Below are 22,471 nucleotides of genomic sequence, written 5' to 3' on the forward strand. Positions count from 1 at the left end.
TRCAATCTGCTGACCTAGAAAGCATTAGTTACTGAAAATCAAAGATTTTAATATAGAAACAATTCCAGAAGTCAGCAGACCATCTCTGTGGGCTGAAGGTCGAAGCACATGCTACAGAAACGTGTTAGATAATCCATGCTCTAAAATAAGGTATGTGTTTGCTATACAGTTTGGCCTTGAACCCATTCATGTATTTCATATCTAATAAAAATCTGAACAGTTGGTCTGATTGCATTTTAAGTGATGCAAATTTGAAAAATCAAATAGGCAGGTTCCCTTTAGACTTGGTCTATTTAAACTATAATTGTAAAGAACTGCAAATTACATTTACAGCACTACYGAATCCACCAGAGATTCAGTACAAACTTTACAAAAGAAGTATTTATCATTTTAAATTTTGTTATTAGCAAATAAAAATGTACACAAAACAGGGTCCTCTATCATTTTGTTATTGCAAGTTTGCTTAGGTGGCAGTAAAGGTGTAGCCACCCTTCACTGAGTGGAATGCTCTATAGCTCTCACAGTCATTTAATTACACAGCTTGACAAAACCCAGCTATATTATTGTTATTCTATTAGTCTGGCAACAGAAAGTAAAGAGAAAAATGCCACTTACACCTCCCAGAATACAAATCAAGGTAAGATTTGGAGACCAGATTTACCTTGTAGATTTAGAAGTCTCAACTTCCAAATAAATAAACTTAAAAATAATGCCTAGCTTGAAAGCAATTTTCTACCTATCACTTAATATTGCTCGAAAGATTTCATTTGGCCTTGGTCAAACAGTGGCAGAAGCTAAAAATATGATACATGCACACACAAATATCCTGCAAGATTGTGAAATGTGAACTCATAGAAATAAAAACTCAAATCAGGATATATGACTGATGTACACTTTCTCTTTTCCACTGTAMTGAGTATGGCCAGAAAATGACCTATGTACTCCTCACTCTTACAGAAAGGAGATTTATGACAAGCAGCAAATCACAACAGTCTTATGATCCTCCTGCACTTTCACACCTAAACCACATTCCTTTTTCTGATGTTTTGACACTGTTTTTCTCTTCTTTTMAGGAGAAAGTTATTTTGTGCACTTTTGGCCAGATATTCTTCTTTAGGATCCCAACTTTTCTGCTGTCCCACCCTGCATCTCCACAGCTGATTTTGGCAGACAGCCTCCCAAAGAGGAACACAGGTGGCGGGGGAAGCCCTGGAGATATTGAGACAGGTAGAGCAGCAGCCTCGAGCAGGTGGAAATTAAACATGCAAATCTCGGTGTGATAGACTTAATGCATTTAAAGATATGATGCAGTATCTTCACTTCTGTTTCAGCATTGGACATGTAAAAAACAACAGCTACAGTGGATCATGTCTACAAAACGTGGCATAATAATTTGTCAAAATGTGAAATGCCAATAAAAAGGGCTATCAATTTAGAATAGGTTTTGCATTTCTCCTGTCTACTGACTCTCAACATCTCTTTTCTGAATACACCTTGGACTGTATGTCTGAAAAAATGGAAGAAAATAAGAAATGAAAAGGGAAAGGGTTGAAATGACATATGATAGTTATCCTGGAGACTAGTGTAAATCTCTAAGAAAAAAAAACTTAATGCTCTGCAGACTGTTTAAGCAAGGATCTTAAATTATTCATTTTCAAAGAAAAAAATACCACCTTTGGTTTAAAGACTCCATGAACCATGAATTGCTTGAGGCTGAGATAATAAACTTTGCATAGAATCACAGTCACAACGTGTTTGCCATGCTCTTATACTCCTCTTCAGTCATTCCCTCGTGACCACCATTAGATGTAAGATATAGCCTAGACAACCCTTTATTCTCGCCCATTTTATCTTGTTATTCCTTCAAAGGTTTCAAGTTTTCAAGATAAAAGCAACTTTTGGCAYCAACAACCTATATACTATTATCTAATATCACTGTAACAAATTCCTCTAAGACACAAACCAATTGTCCTATGAAGTCATTCACCGTAAGAATTTGCTACATCAAAATATCTTTTGAATGTGGCATTGCCAAAGGGACCACAGGTGTTCACACTGCAGACGTTTCACAATCAGCTCTAGAAGACTCTTGTTGATTTTGCCCTTCACAAGATACCCTCCTTTTAAGTGCTCATCACTTTAGGCCTCTTCCAGTTTTTCTTTGTGTAGACCCTGGTTTGAGAATTCTGTCATTCGGGACTATTTTCAGCTTTCTGCTAATCAATGGTGGGAGAAAATCAGCTGCAGAAAGCGATTCAGGTCACTTAAAATATAGTCTTTTTGGAAGGTATCAATATCTTTCACTTGCCCGGAGGGAATCAACAGTCTCTGGGTTCCTCACTTACGCACCAAGGGAAATGATATGAATCTGGTCCCAAATAAGCCCTAAACAAAACAAAAATTCTAGAAAATAGACACTGACGAACATATATTAATGCTCTTCTAAATCATCTGTGCAGGATCATTCCTCTTTCACATTTTATTTTAAAGCAATAAGGCAATAAGAATGGGCTTGATCAACTGTACATTGAAGCTACATCCAATACAACCTCTTCTTCTTTTTTTATCCAGATAACTTCCCGTCCAAAAGTTTGCAGAGTGAATCACTGCAAATAGCAAATATACTAGAAATTGATACAAATCTCTAAGAAATATAGACATTTAAACCTTTAAGGCAAAATACTTTGCAATACAGGTTTCTAGAAGGAGTTGTAGCTCAGCAGTGCCACTAGCTCCTCTTAGCAAAAGAAGAAAAGCAATTTGCCTAAAAAACTAAATCACGCTAATGCAGTCAGACTACTGTGGGGTYAGCCATCTGGCTTAGCGGCTCATTAGTAAAGAAATGACCCCTATACATAAAACACAGTTGGGTCATTCCAAGCTAATGAGCCTTCAAGTTTTATTGTTTGGTACATCTACAAATAGTTGGAATTGGATTTTCCTTATAAGCCTAGTCTCATGTACAAGCAAATCAAGTATACCTTTTATATATCCATTCACTTATGCTTTTATCTAAAATTTTTGCTTGTCCAAGGCCTGTGAAGACCTGTTTAGATAAAGCAGTTTCTTGTGAGTGATAACCAAAAAACACAAGATAAAATAAAAATCTAGCTTCCTCTATTTTGCAGAACATACTTCATCAGTTTATCCTTGGTAAGAAGAGGTAAAACGTTAATTTCTTTACATGTTGTTTTTTAAACATTTCATTCCATGAACTTTGGATAAAATCCCTAAAACTGAATGTTTGTTTAATTATATAGTCAAGAACCACCTAGAAAGCATCAGGACCAACAAGCTCTAACAAAAGCCAAGAGTCAAATTCAACAAAGTACAAAGGGGAAGTTTTAAATCTCAAGAGTTTGTCTTATCATCTTCCATGGGAACATCTACACATTTAAATGGAGGCATTTCACATGGCTGACTCAGGGCTTTCCTCTGCTCACATATTCACAGAAGATTCTGGCACTTGCCTCTGTGGACACCTTGTCCTACAGGCAGAAATCCAGAGGACCACAGCAGGGTTGGCAAATACCCACCCGATCTGAAGAATGAAATGAATGAAGAAGTTTTTAATCACTGAATGTATTTCTGAGTGTCAGAAAGAGCAAAGTTCCTCCCACTCTCTGTCTTTCTAATGTTCTTCTTTCTGCTCTGTTTATCTAGAAATTCAAGAAGGCATGAGGTGTATGCTTTTGGTATGCTCCCTGCAATTATAGGGTCTTATTCATCACACAGAGCTTGTTTTTTATTTAATAAACTACTCATACCTAAGGTTGCATTATGAGGCCTTAGTCATTAAATGTGCTGCYGACCTTAAAGTGATAATAGACGTATTTAAGGATAAAATAATGAAACAAATGAGCTCTGGAATTTTGTACCTTTGAAAAAAATGTAAACATTCAAGCATATATACATCTATACAGAATCCAAAGTTAACTCACTAGGAAAAGAACTTCTTCTTTCTCATGAAAATTAAATTCTGCAGCCCCCAAAACATTGCAGAATAATTCAAAAGAAACAAACCAGCAAATGATATTTTCATTTCACAACACACAGTTACTGACTTCTGTTTTGCCCTTTGAGAAGCACAAAAACCCACCCAGGCGCCTCAATAAATTCTCTGGCTGAGTGCTCCCCATCTCTCTGGAAAAACTCAGTTTTGAGATCTTTTGCTTGCTTATTTTCTTTCCAAACGCTATAATGAAATAAAACTGATGCAATTTTGTCCGCATCCTTGGTTTTCCAGTGCTCCCGATAACGTGATTATATTAGAAACCAGCGTTCGTCTTACCTATCAATGTCAATCTCTTTCTATTCTACCATGACGTCTTTTATCAACAAAAGATTGTATGGTCTTTAATAGAATAGCTTAGAAGAACCAAAGGTTTCATTACGTTAATATGTCTCTGGTTAATTCTACTTTATCTACTTATTCAGCTTAGCCTTAAAACCCAATTAAAATCTAATTTATCTGATCCCAGGATTCAAATACCATTTGGCAATGAATTTGACAGCCTTATAGTAACTACATTACTACACACCATGCCCCAAGGTATTCTAGACCACGTCAAAAAGGATTTAGTCACTGTCTACGTAAAGCTGCAGAATGGTATTTTGAGGATCTCTAAATTTGCATTGAAATATATAGATTTTATCACAAAGTAAAAAAATCCAGTCATGTTCTTAAATGTGAGCCAATCCTCAATATAAATCCGAAGAATTCTCTTAAAGTAAGAGGAAATTAGAGTTTAAATCACAGGTAGACTTAAGTCTTCAGCAAATGTCTAAGAAGCAGTTCAACACTGTAATATATGATCATACATTCATCTGAGTTTTCAAGTCTCCTAAGGATTTTTTCAAATAATTTCTTACCAAATGAAAGAATTGGTCGATATACCAGTTAATTACTCTAGTGAGCATTTGACAGATATATAAACAACCTTCATCACATATGTGACCAGTTATCCGGCATTTAATTGAAGATTATTTTATAAACTTAATGAGCATTAAACTTCTCGATAGGGAAATGAATGTCAGAAAATGTTTCAGTTCATTCTGTTGAAGTCAAATATATGTTAAAATATTTTAAAATAGTTGCTATAGCTATAGAAGTGCTATGACATAGCTGCAAWTACTATCAAGCACCATGAAAGCTGGATTAATATTTAAAATCACGGCAAAAAATCCAATCCAAACATGAAGTTACCCTTCCTTTGACGCCATCATGTTAAAACAAAACAAACAACCCCCTTTCCACCCCACTGTTTCACTAAGAAAACTGCGTGGAACTGACTATGGTGGAGATGCTTTTTCTCTCTCTCATTTCTCAAGCAAAAAAAATAAAAATAAACTACACGTGCTCTCAGTCTCTGAATAAAACCAAGCCCTGGAAAACGTGACTCTAAGTCCCTCTGTCACAAGACACAACTTGTCCTCCTAATTCTACTCTATTTAGCAAGTCATAAGATAATGAACAGATTCGATATCGAATCCCACTGAGGCGAAGGAATTATATACTGTACTTCCTTGCCTCTCAGATTTCTGCCTGCTGCAGAAAGCAAGCTGTAACTTAGCTTATGTTATACTGCATATGTTTTTGAGATCATATTTTTACCTAGATAGAGAGGCTTTTTATTCCCTGCATGCCAAATTCCACACGGAAATCAAAATATGAATGCATTTCAAAAATGCAAGCTGGAATTTAACATCTGTTTTCTCTTTGAGAGTTTCTGCACGTAACATTGATTTGATTTAAAAAATATATACATTTCYCCCCACAACCTTTCAAATGTAGTGTGTTTTCTGTTTTTTTTTTTCCCCTGAAGATTCTGTGACTAATAAAAACCTCTTCATTTTGTATAATATTAAATTTTCTTTGATTACAGCTATACAACATCAGAATGCAGATCTTCAGGGATGTGCTTCTGGTATGCAAGTGTGCCCTCTTCTGGGCACCTACAATCACTATTTCAGGTGATACGCCTCAAAATCATTCTAAATTCTTCTGTCATTAAAGAAGAGGTCGCAGTCATTCTTAAAACCCTTCACTGCGTAAATAAAAAAAGCAGCAACACAAACAAGGCAGCACACAGAAGGCTGAAGTTCACACATACTACACAGAACTTTGTAGTTTTGACTGTTAATAGAAGCTTAAATACAGAAATCCTGCAGTTYCTACAGTTTTTGTATGAGCAAGGMAGATTAACACAAACTGCTAGGGGTCCTTTTAATGCACGTCAGGATTTTAGCAGAGTATTTTTAGTTAGATTTTGGCATTGCTCAAGAGCAGGGATAGAGCCACAGTTCCTAAGCTGGGACAGGTACTCACTTAATAAATTCATGTTATTTTTGCTCTCTTTGCTGTTACGGAGCCCCAGCCTGATTACAGCTGCTCCCTCTCATGCTCACCTGCAGAATAACAGCAGCTGGGAGAAACAAATCTGCAGAGTTTATTTACAACTTATGTTTTCTTTGCTACTTCTGATTTCCCATCTAATTACCAGAATTTGGACTATTAAGGTATTAAATTAAGCAAACAGCTGTTATGGAGCCTCCAGGACATGTAAAGTTTTGACAGGGGTTTTGAGAAGCTCACTAATTTCTGCAGGTTCTTGCTCATTTTGATGCATTAGCAGTTACACTGAAATTATTCTAAATGTTTAGTTTCGCATCCAAAACACATCCAATATGCAACAACGCAAATACAGACTGTAAAAATATGGAAGTTTCTTCCTCAAAGATGTATTTTGAGAAAATACATATATATTGCTACTGATAAAAAACATGAAAATTTCTTTCGCATTGATATTGGCCTACACACAATAACAAACAACAAATCAGTGACCTATAAATCCCAGCTTCACTCCAAAGAAAAGCTACAAATGTTATGAATCACGTCATGCGTCAAGATTGATACAGGACATTAATGCAGGTGAACAAGCAACTTTTAGCAATTGGACAAATATGACAATATTACTGTATTTCTATAAAATTTTGCAATGTGCATATGGCAGGGCAGTTCTGCTTTAACGGTTTAAGCCTAAGGAGCCCGAGGAAGCCCAGACTAAATCCCACCACCTTCCCTGTACATCATTTCTGCTGGATCTCCTGTACCTTTTATGTTCATGCCCCCATGGACACATACCCACACTTAAAGAAAATGGAACTCTTTTGTATATGTATATGCCTATTTACATTGAGATATAAAATATATATATATTCCTATTATTCCAATTCACAAAATGTAGGTTTCTGTGTGGAAAACAAAAAAGAGAAACCACACTGAGACTTCAATGTATATAGTCTTTTTTTTTTTTTTTTTTTTTTTTTTTTTAAACCCACATAAAAGGAGTAAAAAGCAGCTGCTCCCTCAGCCTTGTTGAGTTCTGGTATCAGTAATTCATGCATTTATTGTCCAAACTCTCTCTGCTGGACCTCGAAGACTGATGAGACTGGACTTGAATAGCCAAGCTGGAAAATCGGTAAGCTTCATGCCCCATCATCTGCATAGATRGCAGGGCAGAAAAGCCTATATTCCCTTTTCTTTTTTAATGCTTTAAAACCCTGGTGCAATTCTCCACTCCTTGAGTACAGAAATCCTAAATGAATGACTTGCAGTAATCAGCATGGCTGRTATTAATTAGTCCAGCAGTGAACCCCTGGTCACCCAGCCCTGCTGCCTCATAAATGTCACTTACTGCTCGCTGTCACCAAGATTAACCTAAAATGTATCAAAGAATTATTACTTTTCTCTTTTAAAATGAATTAAATAAGAATTCAGATAGAGCTGATACTGAATCTGACAGTATCTYGAGAGTTTATCAATTTTCATTTGCTATCGTGTTTTGATCAAGCACTATAACTTCAGCCCTCTGTTAAGGGGGGGTTTCATGTACTGCAACATTACAATCTTTCTTTGGCTGAATCAAATCTTTTGCCAATATATTTGTGAAGAAAAMCTGCCTGGAGACTCTGCTTTCTCTCCCCCTGTTTTCAGACATTTGGCATCTTCAAAGTTTGACATTTTCTTCTTTGCAGGAAACGAGAATGAGAATCTACAGCGCTTAAGTCACAGTGAACAAAAGCCAGGAACAGACAGGACCTTTACAGAACATCAAGAGCTGCAACCACAACCACTAAGCAACATTATTGTATACAGCAATAACAATAAAATAWCAATAAAAACAAGCCTGGACTGCAGGGCTCCGGACTTTACTTTTATCCATTAAAACATCCGTAGTAGTAGAAGAATTTCATGAAGGACTGATCATTTCACARGAATTTCAAACTAACTTTTTAAAAAATATATATTTTTTCTTTCTTCCCCATCCTAACGAGCCATCGGTGCCGCAGCAACCTGATGCTTCCTAGGACAGGTGTCCAGAGCAGGGTCACATTTGGGTGGTCACATTTGGGTGGTCACATTTGGGTGAACCCAGCCACCGACTCCTAAGTGAAGAGTTCAAGCATTGGAAGGAGCAGGTCTCTAGGACTTTTGTTCCCTGGCAGACAGAGCACCAAGGATCTGGGAGAGTTTACCAGCAGGGAACCCCATCAGCATCAGAGCTAAACATCCTTCGAATCTTGGGGGTTTTTTGTTTTTCTCATTTAGATAAAGGGAGAACAACCATATTAAGAGCTTACATGGACCTGCATTTAGCTCTTCTCTGCACAGTAGAAGTCTAGAACTCAATTTTATTTTAGAATAAATTCTGAGGTTTATCACGTGGACATGAGACTCAAAAAAAAAAAAAGTCACTAGTTTTCTGTGTGAGTTGGAATAAATCCATACGACCCAGCTGACCGAGGTTCCTCCCACCCTCCACTCCCTGCCAAAAAGCAAAGGTTGAGTTGAGTTTAGTTCAGAAATAATAGACGCCACCTGGGGAAAATATTTTGACATAATTACTAGTTAGACATATGAAAGTAATATACTAAATCAATAGTACTAGATAGGTGAACTATAATAAAATAGTTTATATGTGATTTCCAAAATGTTATTGTAGAGTACTTATCTATCGTGAGTCTCCAGTCCTGACTACAGCCTTTCAATTTAATGCCCGAATATCTATTTAGTCACAGAACTGGTGAAGATACTAGGGATTAATTTTCAATAATAATAATAACTGTAATAATAATCATTGAAAAATTCCTACAACAATAATTGCTTAAATAACCTCTGAAATGGGCCAAGAACATCTGACTATTTGTGAAGGGAATACACCTGAGAAAAAACTTAATTCAACGTGTTTGGGAAACAGCACAAACCAGCAGTTATCTGAGACGGAGGAGGGAGGAAAGCAAAAAACCATCTCCTTTCACATTCCCCAAATAGTTTCTGTCTGTGTTTCTTTTCCCAAAACTTTCATAGCACAGAACATAATACAAATGCAAAGCCAGCAGTATTTTTATCCTTCTCACTTGAAATCTTCTCTATCCTCTTTAGAGAATTTCTTTCCCTCTCTTTTTGGCGGCTGCCAACAGTCCGAAACCGGATATCTGCATTTTATTTACGTATTTACTTTTTCTAAATCATATCCTACGCCTCATAAATGGGAGTTTCATTTAACTGACCTTGTGTCTCCCTCCCAAGGGGACCAGCATGTCTATGATGGAGGTGCTTAAGCCCTCCTTGAGCACAGGAAGCAGGAAGCATACCTCTCTATAGGGAACTTTCTAAGATGTGGATACCAGGGCATGATTTATATAGGTGGAGGAGCTTTTACTCCATACTAAGGGCCGAAGTGCCCTAGATAATTCCAAAGGAAGAATTTTAAGCTAAATGGGGAAGAAGAGAGAAAAAAAAAAAAAAAAACCACACCACAACCTGTGCTGTAAACTATCAAAGCACTGCAATACACAGTCCATAATCCTAGAATATGACCAGATAATATCTAATCTGTTCCATGCTCTCTGCATCTCATACCAAGTATGAAATGAGTATGCACATTTGATCAACCGATTGGCCAGAAGCGAAGTGGAATTTCACAAAGGGGTGAAATCCGGTCTCTGGCAGATGCCTAGACACGAACTGTCTACACMTGATCTATGTATCCCATCCTCCATGGATGTTAGTGCAGCCACGGGAGCCTAGAGACTTCTTTAGCTCATCCCAAATTAGATTACAGCCTCGTTATCCGAATCACCCTGCAGACTCCCTCAGCAGCATTGATGGCATCTCCACCAGTTGTAATAGCAGCTYGAGTGATGGGGCTCGCTGATGGAGTTGATCAGATCCAGCCGATTTGATTAAGTTCTTCCCCAGGGACACGGGGCACAGCGATGGGGCTGGCAGGCGGGACAAGACCCAGGTGGATTAGCAGACCAGGAGCTCAAGGGGACACACAACTACTGCAACTAGCAGTTTACCACAGCTAGACATCCATCCCCAGGCACCTGAGCCGAGCCAAGGCTCTCCTGTATGGATCTGCAGACAGACACCTACATTTCGGTGCCGTAACCTGTAAATTGGACCCTATCCTTTATATCTGGTAACATCAATCTGGAAAGGCGGAATGATTAATTCAATGCTGTTCTTAGATACTGCCACCATGTAGGTGTTGTAATTAGAAGTACTACTCTTTTTATAAACTTAGGCATGTGTTCAGACCTTCAGATGTTTACTCAATAGCTGTAAAAAAAAAAAAAATCTTAAATCGGTAGCATAAAAAAAGCATAGATTGGTGAAAAGAAGCATTACTGAGATTATGCGGCTTAGGCTAATCAAAATGAGAAAGGAAAAAAAAAGGAAGAAGTTGTAAATACACAGTGACAACAATAAAAAATGGCCGCCCACATCATTATGTGTCCCAGTAAAAATGACAAAACCATTAGCAAGCTGAAGAATTGCTACAAATGCCTGTAATCATTTAAAGTCACCCCTTCTATATAAATGTCATCAGAAATAGAAGAGCAGTGTTTCCAACGCAAGGGCGAACTGCATCCTGCTACCCGAATCCYGCACGCGTAAAACCAGGCACTACAATGAAATGGGATGCTGGAATCCATCCGTTCTGTAACTTTTTGGAAGGACCTTTAAAGATGACACCTCATAACAATAATTCTGCAATGCAAGATGCCATGGGAAGCAGTCCACCAGCATCCCTTTCATCACATTCCCATTACCTGCTCTTTAATGCACTCTCCTTAGGATTTCCAGCTTGTAATATAACAACATACACTTTGCTTTCACTCACAGTACAAGAAACTTTTAACTGTCAAATCATAAAAAGAAAGAAAATAAGAAAATAACCAACAAAAACACCTTAAAGGGTCTTTATATATGGAACAGAAGCATAAAAAAAGTATCAGTTGAGCTGTACAATAAAATAACTGAAGGAAGAATTTTCCCACAGTTGATACCGCACCAAAGAAAACAGCAGAATGTTAAAAGCTTAATCCTTACCTTTCCAATATTATTTTGCTAATTGAAACTTGCTTATAGGCTTGTAGTGATGACAGACACGAAAATGCAAAGTACAGATTTGTCCATTTGTTTTGTTTTTCAAACATTTTAGAGCATATATTGCATATTCAAAAACATGTCTAATGTTCTTAAATCATGTCTTCAATCTCAGTGTCTACAAGGTCATAGAATAGCATTGAGGTGCGTAATTATTGCTTCAAATGGCTACTATCATGTTTTTAAAACGGGAAAAAAAACCCTCCTTCAGGAATTTCTCCACAACTAATTGCTATTTAAACAAGAAAAGCGTTAGCATTTCTCAAGGCTTCTTCCCACGTGTAATATCCCCCAAAAGGTACATTGTACATTTTAATATCTGCATTGTTAGGGGGAGAGAAGAGTCGGGGTAAGTTCTGCAAATAGAGGTTATAGCCCACAGTCTAACACCACATTGAGCAGCTTAAAACCTCTTAAATCCCACGGCTGGCAGCCACATTTAAGATAGGGAAGATGCATTTCTTTGTGTGAACAGCAATATGGCTAAATATTACTCACCCATTTCAGGGAAACTGGCAGACTTAATAGCTCTGATAGCGAGCAAATACCTGCAATGGTTTAAGCCACACAGCAAAAACAAAGTCCCCCAGGAGTATCTATAGGTAACAACCTAAAAACTCAAGAGAACGACTGCTATCCCACAACAGAGAGCACGTTGCTAATGATCTGTATTCTCATTCATTAAGAAAATATTTCTCARATCATTTCCCACTTGCATTGCTTGCCATTAGGCTTCATAAGAAAACATTTTATCTCAAGGTGTGGATTTTTTAGCTGTTCTTTGCACAAGAAGAAACTTTAATATTAAAGCTCTGGGGAAGTTGAGAGTTTTTTTGCAGGACAAAATATATCCCAAGGAACTCTGACTGGCAGCAAACTTCCCGCAGAAGCTTGCAAAACTTTTCCAAGTTGAATAATTGAATTCTTTCCAAGTTGAATTGAACAAGCACTAGTTACATCCCTCCTTCTACATTTCCTCCTGCTATAAGGAAGCAATATTGCCACTGCTAATTATCAGAGCGGCGTTCATTCCACAAGCTACCGAGAAGGAGAGCGGCCCGGAGGGCGCGGGACTCACGTTGTTCATGTACTCGCTGAGCAGGTCCTGCAGCGCCTGGCGCACGGCGTTGCACTCGGCCACGATGCGCTCGCGGCGGTCGTCGCGCGTGCACGACGAGTCGGCCATGAGCGCCGCGCCGCTGATGATGCTCTCCAGCCGCTCCTCCAGCGACGGGCGGAAGCGCGCCTCGCTGAAGGTCAGCGGGTCCAGAATGATCTTGTTCTGGCAAAAACAAACCACGCACACACACAAAAAAAAAACCCAAAATATGAGCGGGGGATTAGGAATGCACACGGATCTACAGCTTTTTGTTTAAACAAATATCTTTTGTTGAAAAAAGTATCTTTTTTGGCAGTGGTTTCATAGGGTTTATCTTCTTCCCAGCTCAATAAATGGACTACTTATCTATCAAATTCCTGAAAAAAATCAGTATTGCATAAGTATCTGCTAGCTAAGAAAGCCTAGGTTGCTACATAGTGTATAAAAATCCTTAGTAACACGAGATTGTAAAAGTTATTGTAGTCAAGAACAGCACAACAGGTTCAAATACATATTCAGGAGGCACAAAGTAAAATAAAGCCTTATGTATATAGCATATCTGTATCTGTGTGTACAGAATGCACATTTGAATCAAGTAAAATTAGTTGGCTAATATTTTTCCTTCCTGAACCTGCTGAAGAAGTTTTGGATTATGAAGAAATTAACAGGCAATGTGTAAATATGCAAACATTGCTTTAAACATATAAGCTATTTATGACAGAAGAGCAGTCCAAATATTCTCTGAGTTAACTATTTTCTTCTTTTTGACAAACTGTTAGGGTAGCCTCTACTGCAGAAACGTTACTACATGACCTCAGCATCAGAAGAAAACAAACGAAGGGATTTTCATTAGCACTGCAAGAAAATGGCAGTACAGAGCAAAGACAGAGGATGGGGCGAGCCTTACAGGAAACCTCTTGACATCTTCTTTATACCCAAACAGCTGCTAAAAGCTACCAGTGTATTATTACAGAAAGAAAGAAAATATTTTGCATGGTTTGCAGCAATTTTCCGCCTGCCATCCACCCTGTATGGTAGCTGACATTTTTTGCACGCTTTGTAAAAAGCGACAGGTCACGCGGCTTCGGCTCCCTTGGGCTTCCGAAGGGGCATCCCAAGCTTTCCCAAAGTCGTGATCCACACACAAAAGCACAAAGAGCAGCTCCTTTGCACGTGACCTAGAATTTATAAGATTGTGTAAAACCTTTTTTTAAATCGGGAAAAAAAGTGCTCGGTTATTGAGTCAAGAAGCTCTTTGAGTGCACAAAGACAGCCTCAACTCTTGATTTTGCCATACAGCATGCCAGCTAGCAAAACATTTTCACTTCATCAAAAAAAAGTTATTTTATTTTTTCGTCTTATTAAGGGCCTTTCTAATGCTTAAATTAAGAATACTGTGAGATATTTGTGTATTTTATTTACAAGGGGTTTCAACAAATGTTCAACAGTGCTAAACTGCATGAATTCTATCSCTAGAAGCGTATACAACATGAAGTCATCCTGCAAGCATTGAGGCACCCCAGGTTATATTCCGACCTGCTTTTTCCTTTCCTTGTAGATCAAAGCAAAAAAATACAAACAGAAACATCTTCTGCCCCCACTTATAGGCACATTAGCAAAACCCTGGCAAGCTGCAACCTTTTGCAGCAATCATGCAAATAGGTTTCATAATTGCAGATTGTCTATAAGGGCTCTGCAAGCTGTGCAGGTCTTCTCTGCATTTTTAAAGAAAGTAAATCAAGGTGAAGGAGGGAGATCTGGACAACTGAAAAGTGCTTAGATTTCTGAGAATAATCACGACTGCTTTAAAGCGCACACAGTTTTTTCCTAATGAAACATTTGAATTCCGACAGCGCTTTGATAACATTATGATTAGGCTGTTTCCTGCAGGATCTAAGTGCAATTAAGAGCAAACCAAATGATACAGTTAATTTGAAGAAATAAAGTAATAATGGTGTATTAAAACGTTCATTAAAATGTCGGGACATGAGACATAACCAATACCTTCCCTTAACATTCCCAACAATATCTGCTCTATTATAAAACATAAATCATGTAAGTCTTGGGTTAATTCTGGCTCCAAACCTCAACACCGAACATTTTCTTTAAATCAGTMAGATAAGGACTTAATAAATAAACAAATAACAAAATAAAACCYAAACTCCTGCTTATTTCATAGGAGAACTTGCAGTTGACTCCTCCACAACCTCACAAAAAAACCTAACCCAGAAGCTCACATTACTATACAGAGAAAGAGCAGCAAGCCCCGAGAAGTTTATAATTCCATTGAGTGCTTAAGTGATATGTGTTGAGAAACACAAGGAAAATTTATTATGATTCAGTGTTAAATAATGGAGGCTTTTAAACAGATACCAAATTGTTCCAGCTCCAGGAACTGCCGGCATGGCAGAAATAAAAGCAGTCTTAGCTACAATGTAAAATACTGTTTCACAGAGTTTTCTAGGGCCTCTGATTCCCAGCACTAGGCAAGAGCACTTTTAAGCATCTAAATGAGAAGTGGAGTCCTTCCCTAGGAGATGGGCCTATTCAAATTTAATGCAGGGACTTCCCTGCCACACTTGGGAACAATGTGGTTTGGGGCATGATCAGTGTGATCTTCAGCACAGTATTTATATTTAATGCAGTGATAGTAAGATTGAAATTGCATCCAAAGAGCTATCTATTTCTTAAGATCTTGCACTCACAGTTTGCTATGGGTTCCAAGCCCTAAGATCTCCTACGGAGGTAGTCCTAGGCTATTCACACTCTGAAGAAGTCTGTCCAATATTTGTTTGGGATCTTGTGTTAACAAAAATGTAGATTCATAGAATAGCTGGAGTTAGAACAGACCTCTGGAGACCTCTGGACAGGTTTAAAACTGTCCTCAGAGTAGAGCCAAATTTGTCATCAGGCCAGACTGACAGGTCCCAGGCTTTGCCCAGTCAAGTTGTGAGATCTCCATCCTCACAGATCTGCAGAATCTCCTGGGGCTCCTTCCAGTGCTTGGAAATTTGGAAATCCAGTATTTCAGAATTCTACTTGAATGAGCTACTAGAATCAGAATTCTACTTGAATGAGCTGGTATCTGCTACCTCTCATGGACCTGCAAGAAGAGCCTGAATCCATCTTCTCTACAGCCTCCTGCTAGGCAGTGAAGACACCAGAATGATGCCGAGACCCAGAATGATGCCGAGACCCAGAATGATGCCGAGGATTTGTGCCGTGACGGTTCTCATCGTGTCACTTTCAAAGAGACACTAGTTTTTGCTCACAAAATACTCGTATACCTTCACAGAAGTAGTTTACTATCAAAATGCAACTTGAGAATGTATTACTGGCATATATTAACATTATATTAAAAAGGAAATGTGTTCTGGGAAGAAAAAAAAATCATTTCCAGGAAATCTGGCTAAATAAACTTCTTCAAAAATATTTAAAGAACAAGTTTCGAGCTTCCCTTATTTCCAGATAGCCAGTTAATGGTGAGGTATGTGAATAAACAGGAACAATTATGTTTTTAATATTAAAGCTATAAATCTGACATTTTAATTCTGATTATAATTATTTCAAGCTTCTTTAAAATCACAGACAAGTTCATAAAAACTGTATCTTTGCAGGTGCTGTGAGTGCAGGTGATTTCCAGCTTCAGTTCAACAAAGTTCAAGAATATCAATCTTGAACTGGAGACTTATTTACAGACTGTTGAGATGGTGTTAATATCTTCTTTAAGCATCCTACAGTCACTGGATTAATTTTTCTTGCACTCATTTTTAAAGACTATAAAAAGACAAGATTATAGAAGAGTTGCAATGCTCTATTTAGAGAATCAAATCTTTTTTTTTAAAAAAAGAAACTTTTTTCACACAAAATGAGTATTACAAGTCATTTTCATCTTGCTCAGCTACCATGACCACTATAGAACTACAATGTACTACTTTTCAAGTTTAATATATCAAATAGAATTAAYATTCATATTTGAAATAAATATACTGAAAATAGCATRTATCCTACATAAGCACTTTGTATGATCAGAGACTTTGAAAACTTGGTGAAACTTTTTCCTCTCATTGATTAGAATCTTTTGCCACAAGTACAAGAGGATTAAGTTTCAATTAAAAATATAAAGTCACACAAAACTCAACACGTTAAATTGAATTAATATTTTGTGTGTATATATATATATATATATAAAGAAATACAACTACTAAGGTGCTCCATGTACTTCCTCATCTCAAGCTAAACGATTCAAACTCCTTACTGCATTTCCCAAACTAAGTATCCATTCTTGCCAAAACTTACTATTAACTAARCAATTTACCTACTGGCTGGACAAGGATGAAGTCTACACATTTTTCTTGTTTACACCTTTGCACACAAGCGTATAAAGTGGAAAGCATCAACTTACCTTCACACAGACCCTTCTCTCCCAGTTTCCCTGCACTCATTAGCCACCCAGCCAATCTCTGAYGCACACACAAAGCAATACAGGATTCACTATTTCTTAGCGTTTCTTTAATTTTTCAATGGATGTTAAAGGATGATGAGAACAGGGAACTTTATACAACTTACTATGTTTATTCTTTAAAATCCACTCACACACATCAATATCCAAAAAGTAGTTATTTCTTCTCCTAATAGAGCAAGAATTTAAAAACTAATATTAGACTGTGTTTGTGTGGTTTGATAGTTTCTTTTTAAAGCTTCTTTTGCTTTAATAGGAAATGACCTTCATATTTAAGAAATGGAATAAAAGGAGATAAAATTGTGGTTGCAGTCGTGTCACAGCTTAAGTACCACAAGGGGAAGAAACATCCTGGAAGGGAGAATCAGGCAGACCGCTCCACAAAAGAGTTTTTGTTACATTTTACACCCTGGACAGTCCCAGTAAACTGAAGCGACCTTATCAAATACCTTGGTAAGCAGCATGGCACAGGAGCAAAGGCATTTAATGGGAATTAATGGCTTGGAGGCTGCTTTCCTGATTCATTAATCTCTTGTGTGACTTTGGATAAATGATATCGTCTTTCCTCTTTTTCTCTTATTATTGATTTGTCTACTTAGAAAACRAAACTTTCAGGGCAAACATTGTTTTATAACATGCTTCTCAGTGATTTAACACACTGAAAATATGCTTTTTTTAGGCCACTGCTACTCCAAGGCATATCAAAAAAAAAAAATCACACAGTGACAAACACCATTAAAAACTCAAATTGATAGATATTGCAGATAAACAATGTCATAGAGAGCAAGACACTATGAAAAACTGTCTTTTTTGTAAATAGGAATGCCTATAAACAGGACCAGACACCCGAATTTTCAGAACAACGTGGGAGATGGTGCTGTATAAATAAAGGCAGGAAAYGTATTTCTTCCCTCAAAGGATCTGCACCAGGAAAATGGTTGATGATTTTCATCGAAGACTGTTTGATTTGTGTGCCCCAAAAAATTTGTTTGGGTAAGGGCTCGTTCCAAAAGCTCCTCTGCAAATCAACTGATTACTGTCTTATTACCAAGAGTYGAAGTGCATTTCATAATAAAATACATAACTGGGCAGGAGAACTGAAATAAAGAATTTCAGGAAGAAAAAATTAAGAACCCCACTAGATGGTGCTCTGATACAGAAAACAAATCAGTAGCCCATTTTTTTTAAATAGTCACTGGATCTCACTACTAGCAAGCAAAGCAATGGTCAATCCCTCTCTCTGTGGATACAGCAACGTTGCAAAAGCTGCATTTCTGCTACACCTGGGAAATCAAAATCCTATCATTCCCAGTGCAGCCCCTGGAAATACGGAATTCCCATTTCCACAATAATATAAGTACTCACCTCTGTGTACACCTGCAAGCATAGAAGAAACAAAAATGTCTTAAACATCTTAAAACCTGCTGCTACCACAGCTCATGAAAAGCAGAATGAGCTTCTGAAACAGATGGATAAAACTGGGAGTTTCCTGCTGCTAAACCACTGTCATTCTGCATAGAAAACCCTGAATTAAAGGCTTTGTCCTGTGTCCCAGTTACCTCAGATGCTAACGGACAGGACAAAAGTTTTTATTAGTTTCATGATGTTTTTAGGTATCCTGCAAAATTCATCCTTACATTGCTGTTCAGTGCTTTCCTGATGTGTGAGGGACACTCAGTGTGCAGGCTATAAGGCAGTTTAGGCTCCAAGGGCTGTCACACGTTGTAAACACCTGAAGCCATGAGCCTGAATGTGACCTGGTGCAGGCAAGCGAGCACGCAGGGTACAGGGGCTGGCACCACGGGGACACTGGCAGGTATCAGTGCAGCCCCAACCACCTTCTCCTACCAAACCTTGCTCCACAGAGAATCTCCAAGAGCTGCAGAGCAGAAGCAGTGTCCAAATCACAGAATGGTTGAAGTTGGAAGGGACCTCTTGGGATCATCTAGTCCAAACCCAATACATGAAAGACTTGAAACTCTTGAAGCACAGGGATGCTGCTGGGTACCCAAACTGAATACATCAGGCCTCGTGTTTTGGTGGAGGAAGGGAAGGGGTTGGTTTTTTTGGTTATGCTTCCCCACCAGCCCCTCTTGGGCTATTCTTTTTCCCTTTCCTCAGTCAAAGACTTTATTAATCTATTTTATGTTGATATTTAGAAAACTTTGATAAACCTATTCTCATTGCCTCCTGCAAGAAAGATTACCCACATTTTCTGCATCAAAAGCTAAAGCAAAACTTTTAGAATTTGTTTTGAAAATTTATGTAGAGTACCTTATCTGAAGCACCTACAATTTGAATTTTATCAGTGTTTACTACTTCAAGCATTGTCAGCACATCTCGCTGACACAGCTCTATTTCTGGAAATTAAGAATCACAGTCTCAAGCCCAGACCTGAAAAAGAGGAAGGCGCTGACTAGCTGGATTTTCCCAGTGCCCAACACCAACTCGCCCTATCCCTGTGCCTCTCCATTCCCCTTTGCAGCAAATAGGCTTTACAACTATTTACCCTCACACTGGGTGTATGTATATAAATATATTTTCCTCTTTCCCAGCTCCTCACTGAAGTGGAATCTCCATCCATCCCCATGCCAATCTAGTAGGAACCTCATGGTCCTTTTCACTACTGTTTGCTCCATGCAAAAATGACATTTTCACACTAAGYTCTTATCAAACACATTGGTTTCTTCGTCCCCAAGAAAGAATAATTTAGACAGAAAATAAAGCATGCTCCATTAGTCAAAGAAAGAACAAAGAAGTTTTAGCAAACATAAAATATACAATAAACTTTACTAATAAGTTACCCAGAAATATCTGGAGTTAATTGCAATTTACTGTGAGAAATTTACTCCTCAAATTACTGTGAGAGGATTTAAATCAAAGAATAAGAAGTGAGGCATTAAACCCTACCTTCTGTACTCTTCATCAATCTTCTTCAAACAATACCTCAAAGCAGCAAATTCTGATTAGAAACAGACTCATGAACTCTCTTCTTTTCTACATAAATTATCTCCAAGAGCACAGTAAATGATAACTATTGGAACAGACTGCTGCTAAAAACTTACAGGTGACTTCAAAGCACAGAGTGGTGTGGTAAAGAGTATGGCAATTCACATGACATCTACTTAAAGACAATAAAAAAGTATTTAAAACAGAGTAATGTAAATTACCTCTGATGGTATTTTGACTCTCAGAGCATTGAGATGATTTACACCATGTTTTGGGGGTTTTTTGCTCGATTTTTTAAGTGCTAAAAGCACAGAACACTGATTCTGAAACTTGCAAAAACAAAGGTGAAACGATAAGCGTTACGGCAAATCTGTGTGCTTATTTTAACACAGAAGGATTATCTTGTCCTCCAAGACAAGGTTCATCGGGCACTCCATACCAAACACAAATTCACATCCATAAATATGAGTGCTAGTGTATAATAAACAGACTGAAAAAATATGTTGACTGGAAAACACTATCATCTTTCCTGAAGTAATCCTTTAAAAAAAAAATTCTTTTCCACTGTGTTTTTTTAACCTATGGAGCAGTTAACTACTCTAGTAATTCTGCACACTGACTTGTTTACCAGAAATGTAATTTCAGAATCACCCCACAACTGCAGATATAAATTTAAGCTTTTCCTGGAGTTTCAGGAATGATGACTGTCTTGCAAAATTAAATCCAAATAAACTACATTCAACCACTGACCAGGCAGAAAAATAGAAAAAAAAATTGGTAGGAAGTAGATAAAACAATAATTTAAATCTTTGTACTCTATCAGAGAAGAAAACCTTAAAATTAGGAAAAGAAATATCTCAGAAACAGAGAGCATTTTTCCATAAGCAACTGTGAATACAGCACGATACCTCTCACATAGGTATGTACGATGTCTGCAACATCATGGAAAGTGGAAGAAACTTCACTTGCAGAAAAAAAAAGATGATGTTCCCACAAAGCAGCAGGGACCGGGTCAGGTGTCTTGCCAAGTCTTCCCAGAGCCATGAGTCAATGAACTGCAGGTTGCAGGGAAGCACAGTGACCCTCTGCATTGAGCAGCAGCCTTTTCCAGACAGCAGCAGCCACAGTTTGGGACTGAAGCCTCACGTGCTTTCAGCTGCCGTTTGCATATCATAGACAGCAGAGGTTTCACAAAAGAGGTCCCACACAAAAACCACAGCACAAGCAGACCAAGCAGAAATACTATTTTAGAGTCTTATCAGTCAGGGACCTAAACCTGTGAGCTGAGAAGGTACTGGATGCAAGAATGATCTCTTTAAATTTTGATCTACAAAAGCTTCCAAAGCAAAAATGCAGATCTAGAACTCTATATTGTAAAACAAAACAAAACAAACAACTAGTCCACGCAGGTAGTTCTTTTATTTGGAAAGAATGAGGTGTTTGAAAAGCACGCTGAAACCTGATGCTATCTCCAGGTCCTGCAGTAGTTCCACTCACTGGTTTTACCAGCTTTTCACCTCCCGCAATTCCTTTTTATTCACTGTATTTTGTTCACCGTACTTGTTGGACCAGTGAAGATGGAAGTTGAAGAGTCTACCTTCATGCAACCCTGACTCGCTGCTGGGGCACAGCTCCTCCTGTAGCAGAGGACCATTAAAAGATGATGTTCTCTAAGCATATGAGCCCTTTTGTCCCCCCGCTACCTACCAGCTTGTCTCCTCCTGATCCTATCTGCACTTTCAGCTGCCCTGCTCCCAGCTCTGTCCACATCTCCCTTTTGCTCTTAGCTGCCTTCTCTTCCTTTTTCCAATGCCCTGCTCAATCCYTCAGCTTCCCTGGATCCTATATCAGCTCCCCCTTTCTAACACCACATCCAAAGTGAGCCCAATAACCATAACCCACAGYAGCAGAACACAGGCCCCCATCTCCACTTTGTGAGATGAACCTTCCTCACTATTTCTGTCTTCATCTCAGTACAGCAGGACAGGGTAGCTCTGTGAGAGATGCTGGGATTGTAACCTCGGGCATCAATTTAAAACAAAAGGGTGTTGAAGAAGAAGAATCTTAATAAATCCTTTGCAAAAATCAGAATTTGGAGATATTGTCTGCAGTTAAGGGTTTCATTCTCTAAAGAAGGTCCTCAGYGGGAGATGTAGAAAAGTCACGAGATAAGACTAGCAATGAAATTAGCCTTTAAAAAGTTAAGTGTTAATTAAGAAACAATTAACCAAAGTTAGCTGTTGAGAAAGTCATTAAAGCAAAATTGTAGGTATTTGTTTCTACAGAGGCTGTAGCACCTCCCCTGCAGCTGAAGAGAATGGYATCAACTCCGTTGGAAATCTGTTTTACTCATAACTTTGTTGAACGTAACTCCTGATTCAGCAAGCAAGTTGAATGCTAATGTTTCCAGGATGCTTCCAACATTATCTTTATTTTCCTGTTCTAGCTTTCTTCCTGACAAGCCAGACAAATCTGATTCTACCATTCCACCAACTAGATC

The 22,471-nt window shown here is 38.1% G+C and overlaps 1 protein-coding gene across 1 annotated transcript in view; it reads right to left on the reverse strand.

Moving 5' to 3' along the window:
• CTNNA2 (catenin alpha 2) overlaps positions 1-22,471 on the reverse strand; it is a 394,793-nt gene that overhangs the window by 273,238 nt on the left and 99,084 nt on the right. The window contains exon 7 of the mRNA XM_026048900.1: positions 12,540-12,743. Within this exon, the coding sequence (XP_025904685.1) occupies positions 12,540-12,743 (204 nt within the window). The remainder of the gene's footprint in view (positions 1-12,539; positions 12,744-22,471) is intronic.

The sequence above is a fragment of the Nothoprocta perdicaria genome, unplaced genomic scaffold (assembly GCF_003342845.1).
Source record: "Nothoprocta perdicaria isolate Ctin4 unplaced genomic scaffold, notPer1 scaffold_58, whole genome shotgun sequence".
Lineage (NCBI taxonomy): Eukaryota > Metazoa > Chordata > Aves > Tinamiformes > Tinamidae > Nothoprocta > Nothoprocta perdicaria.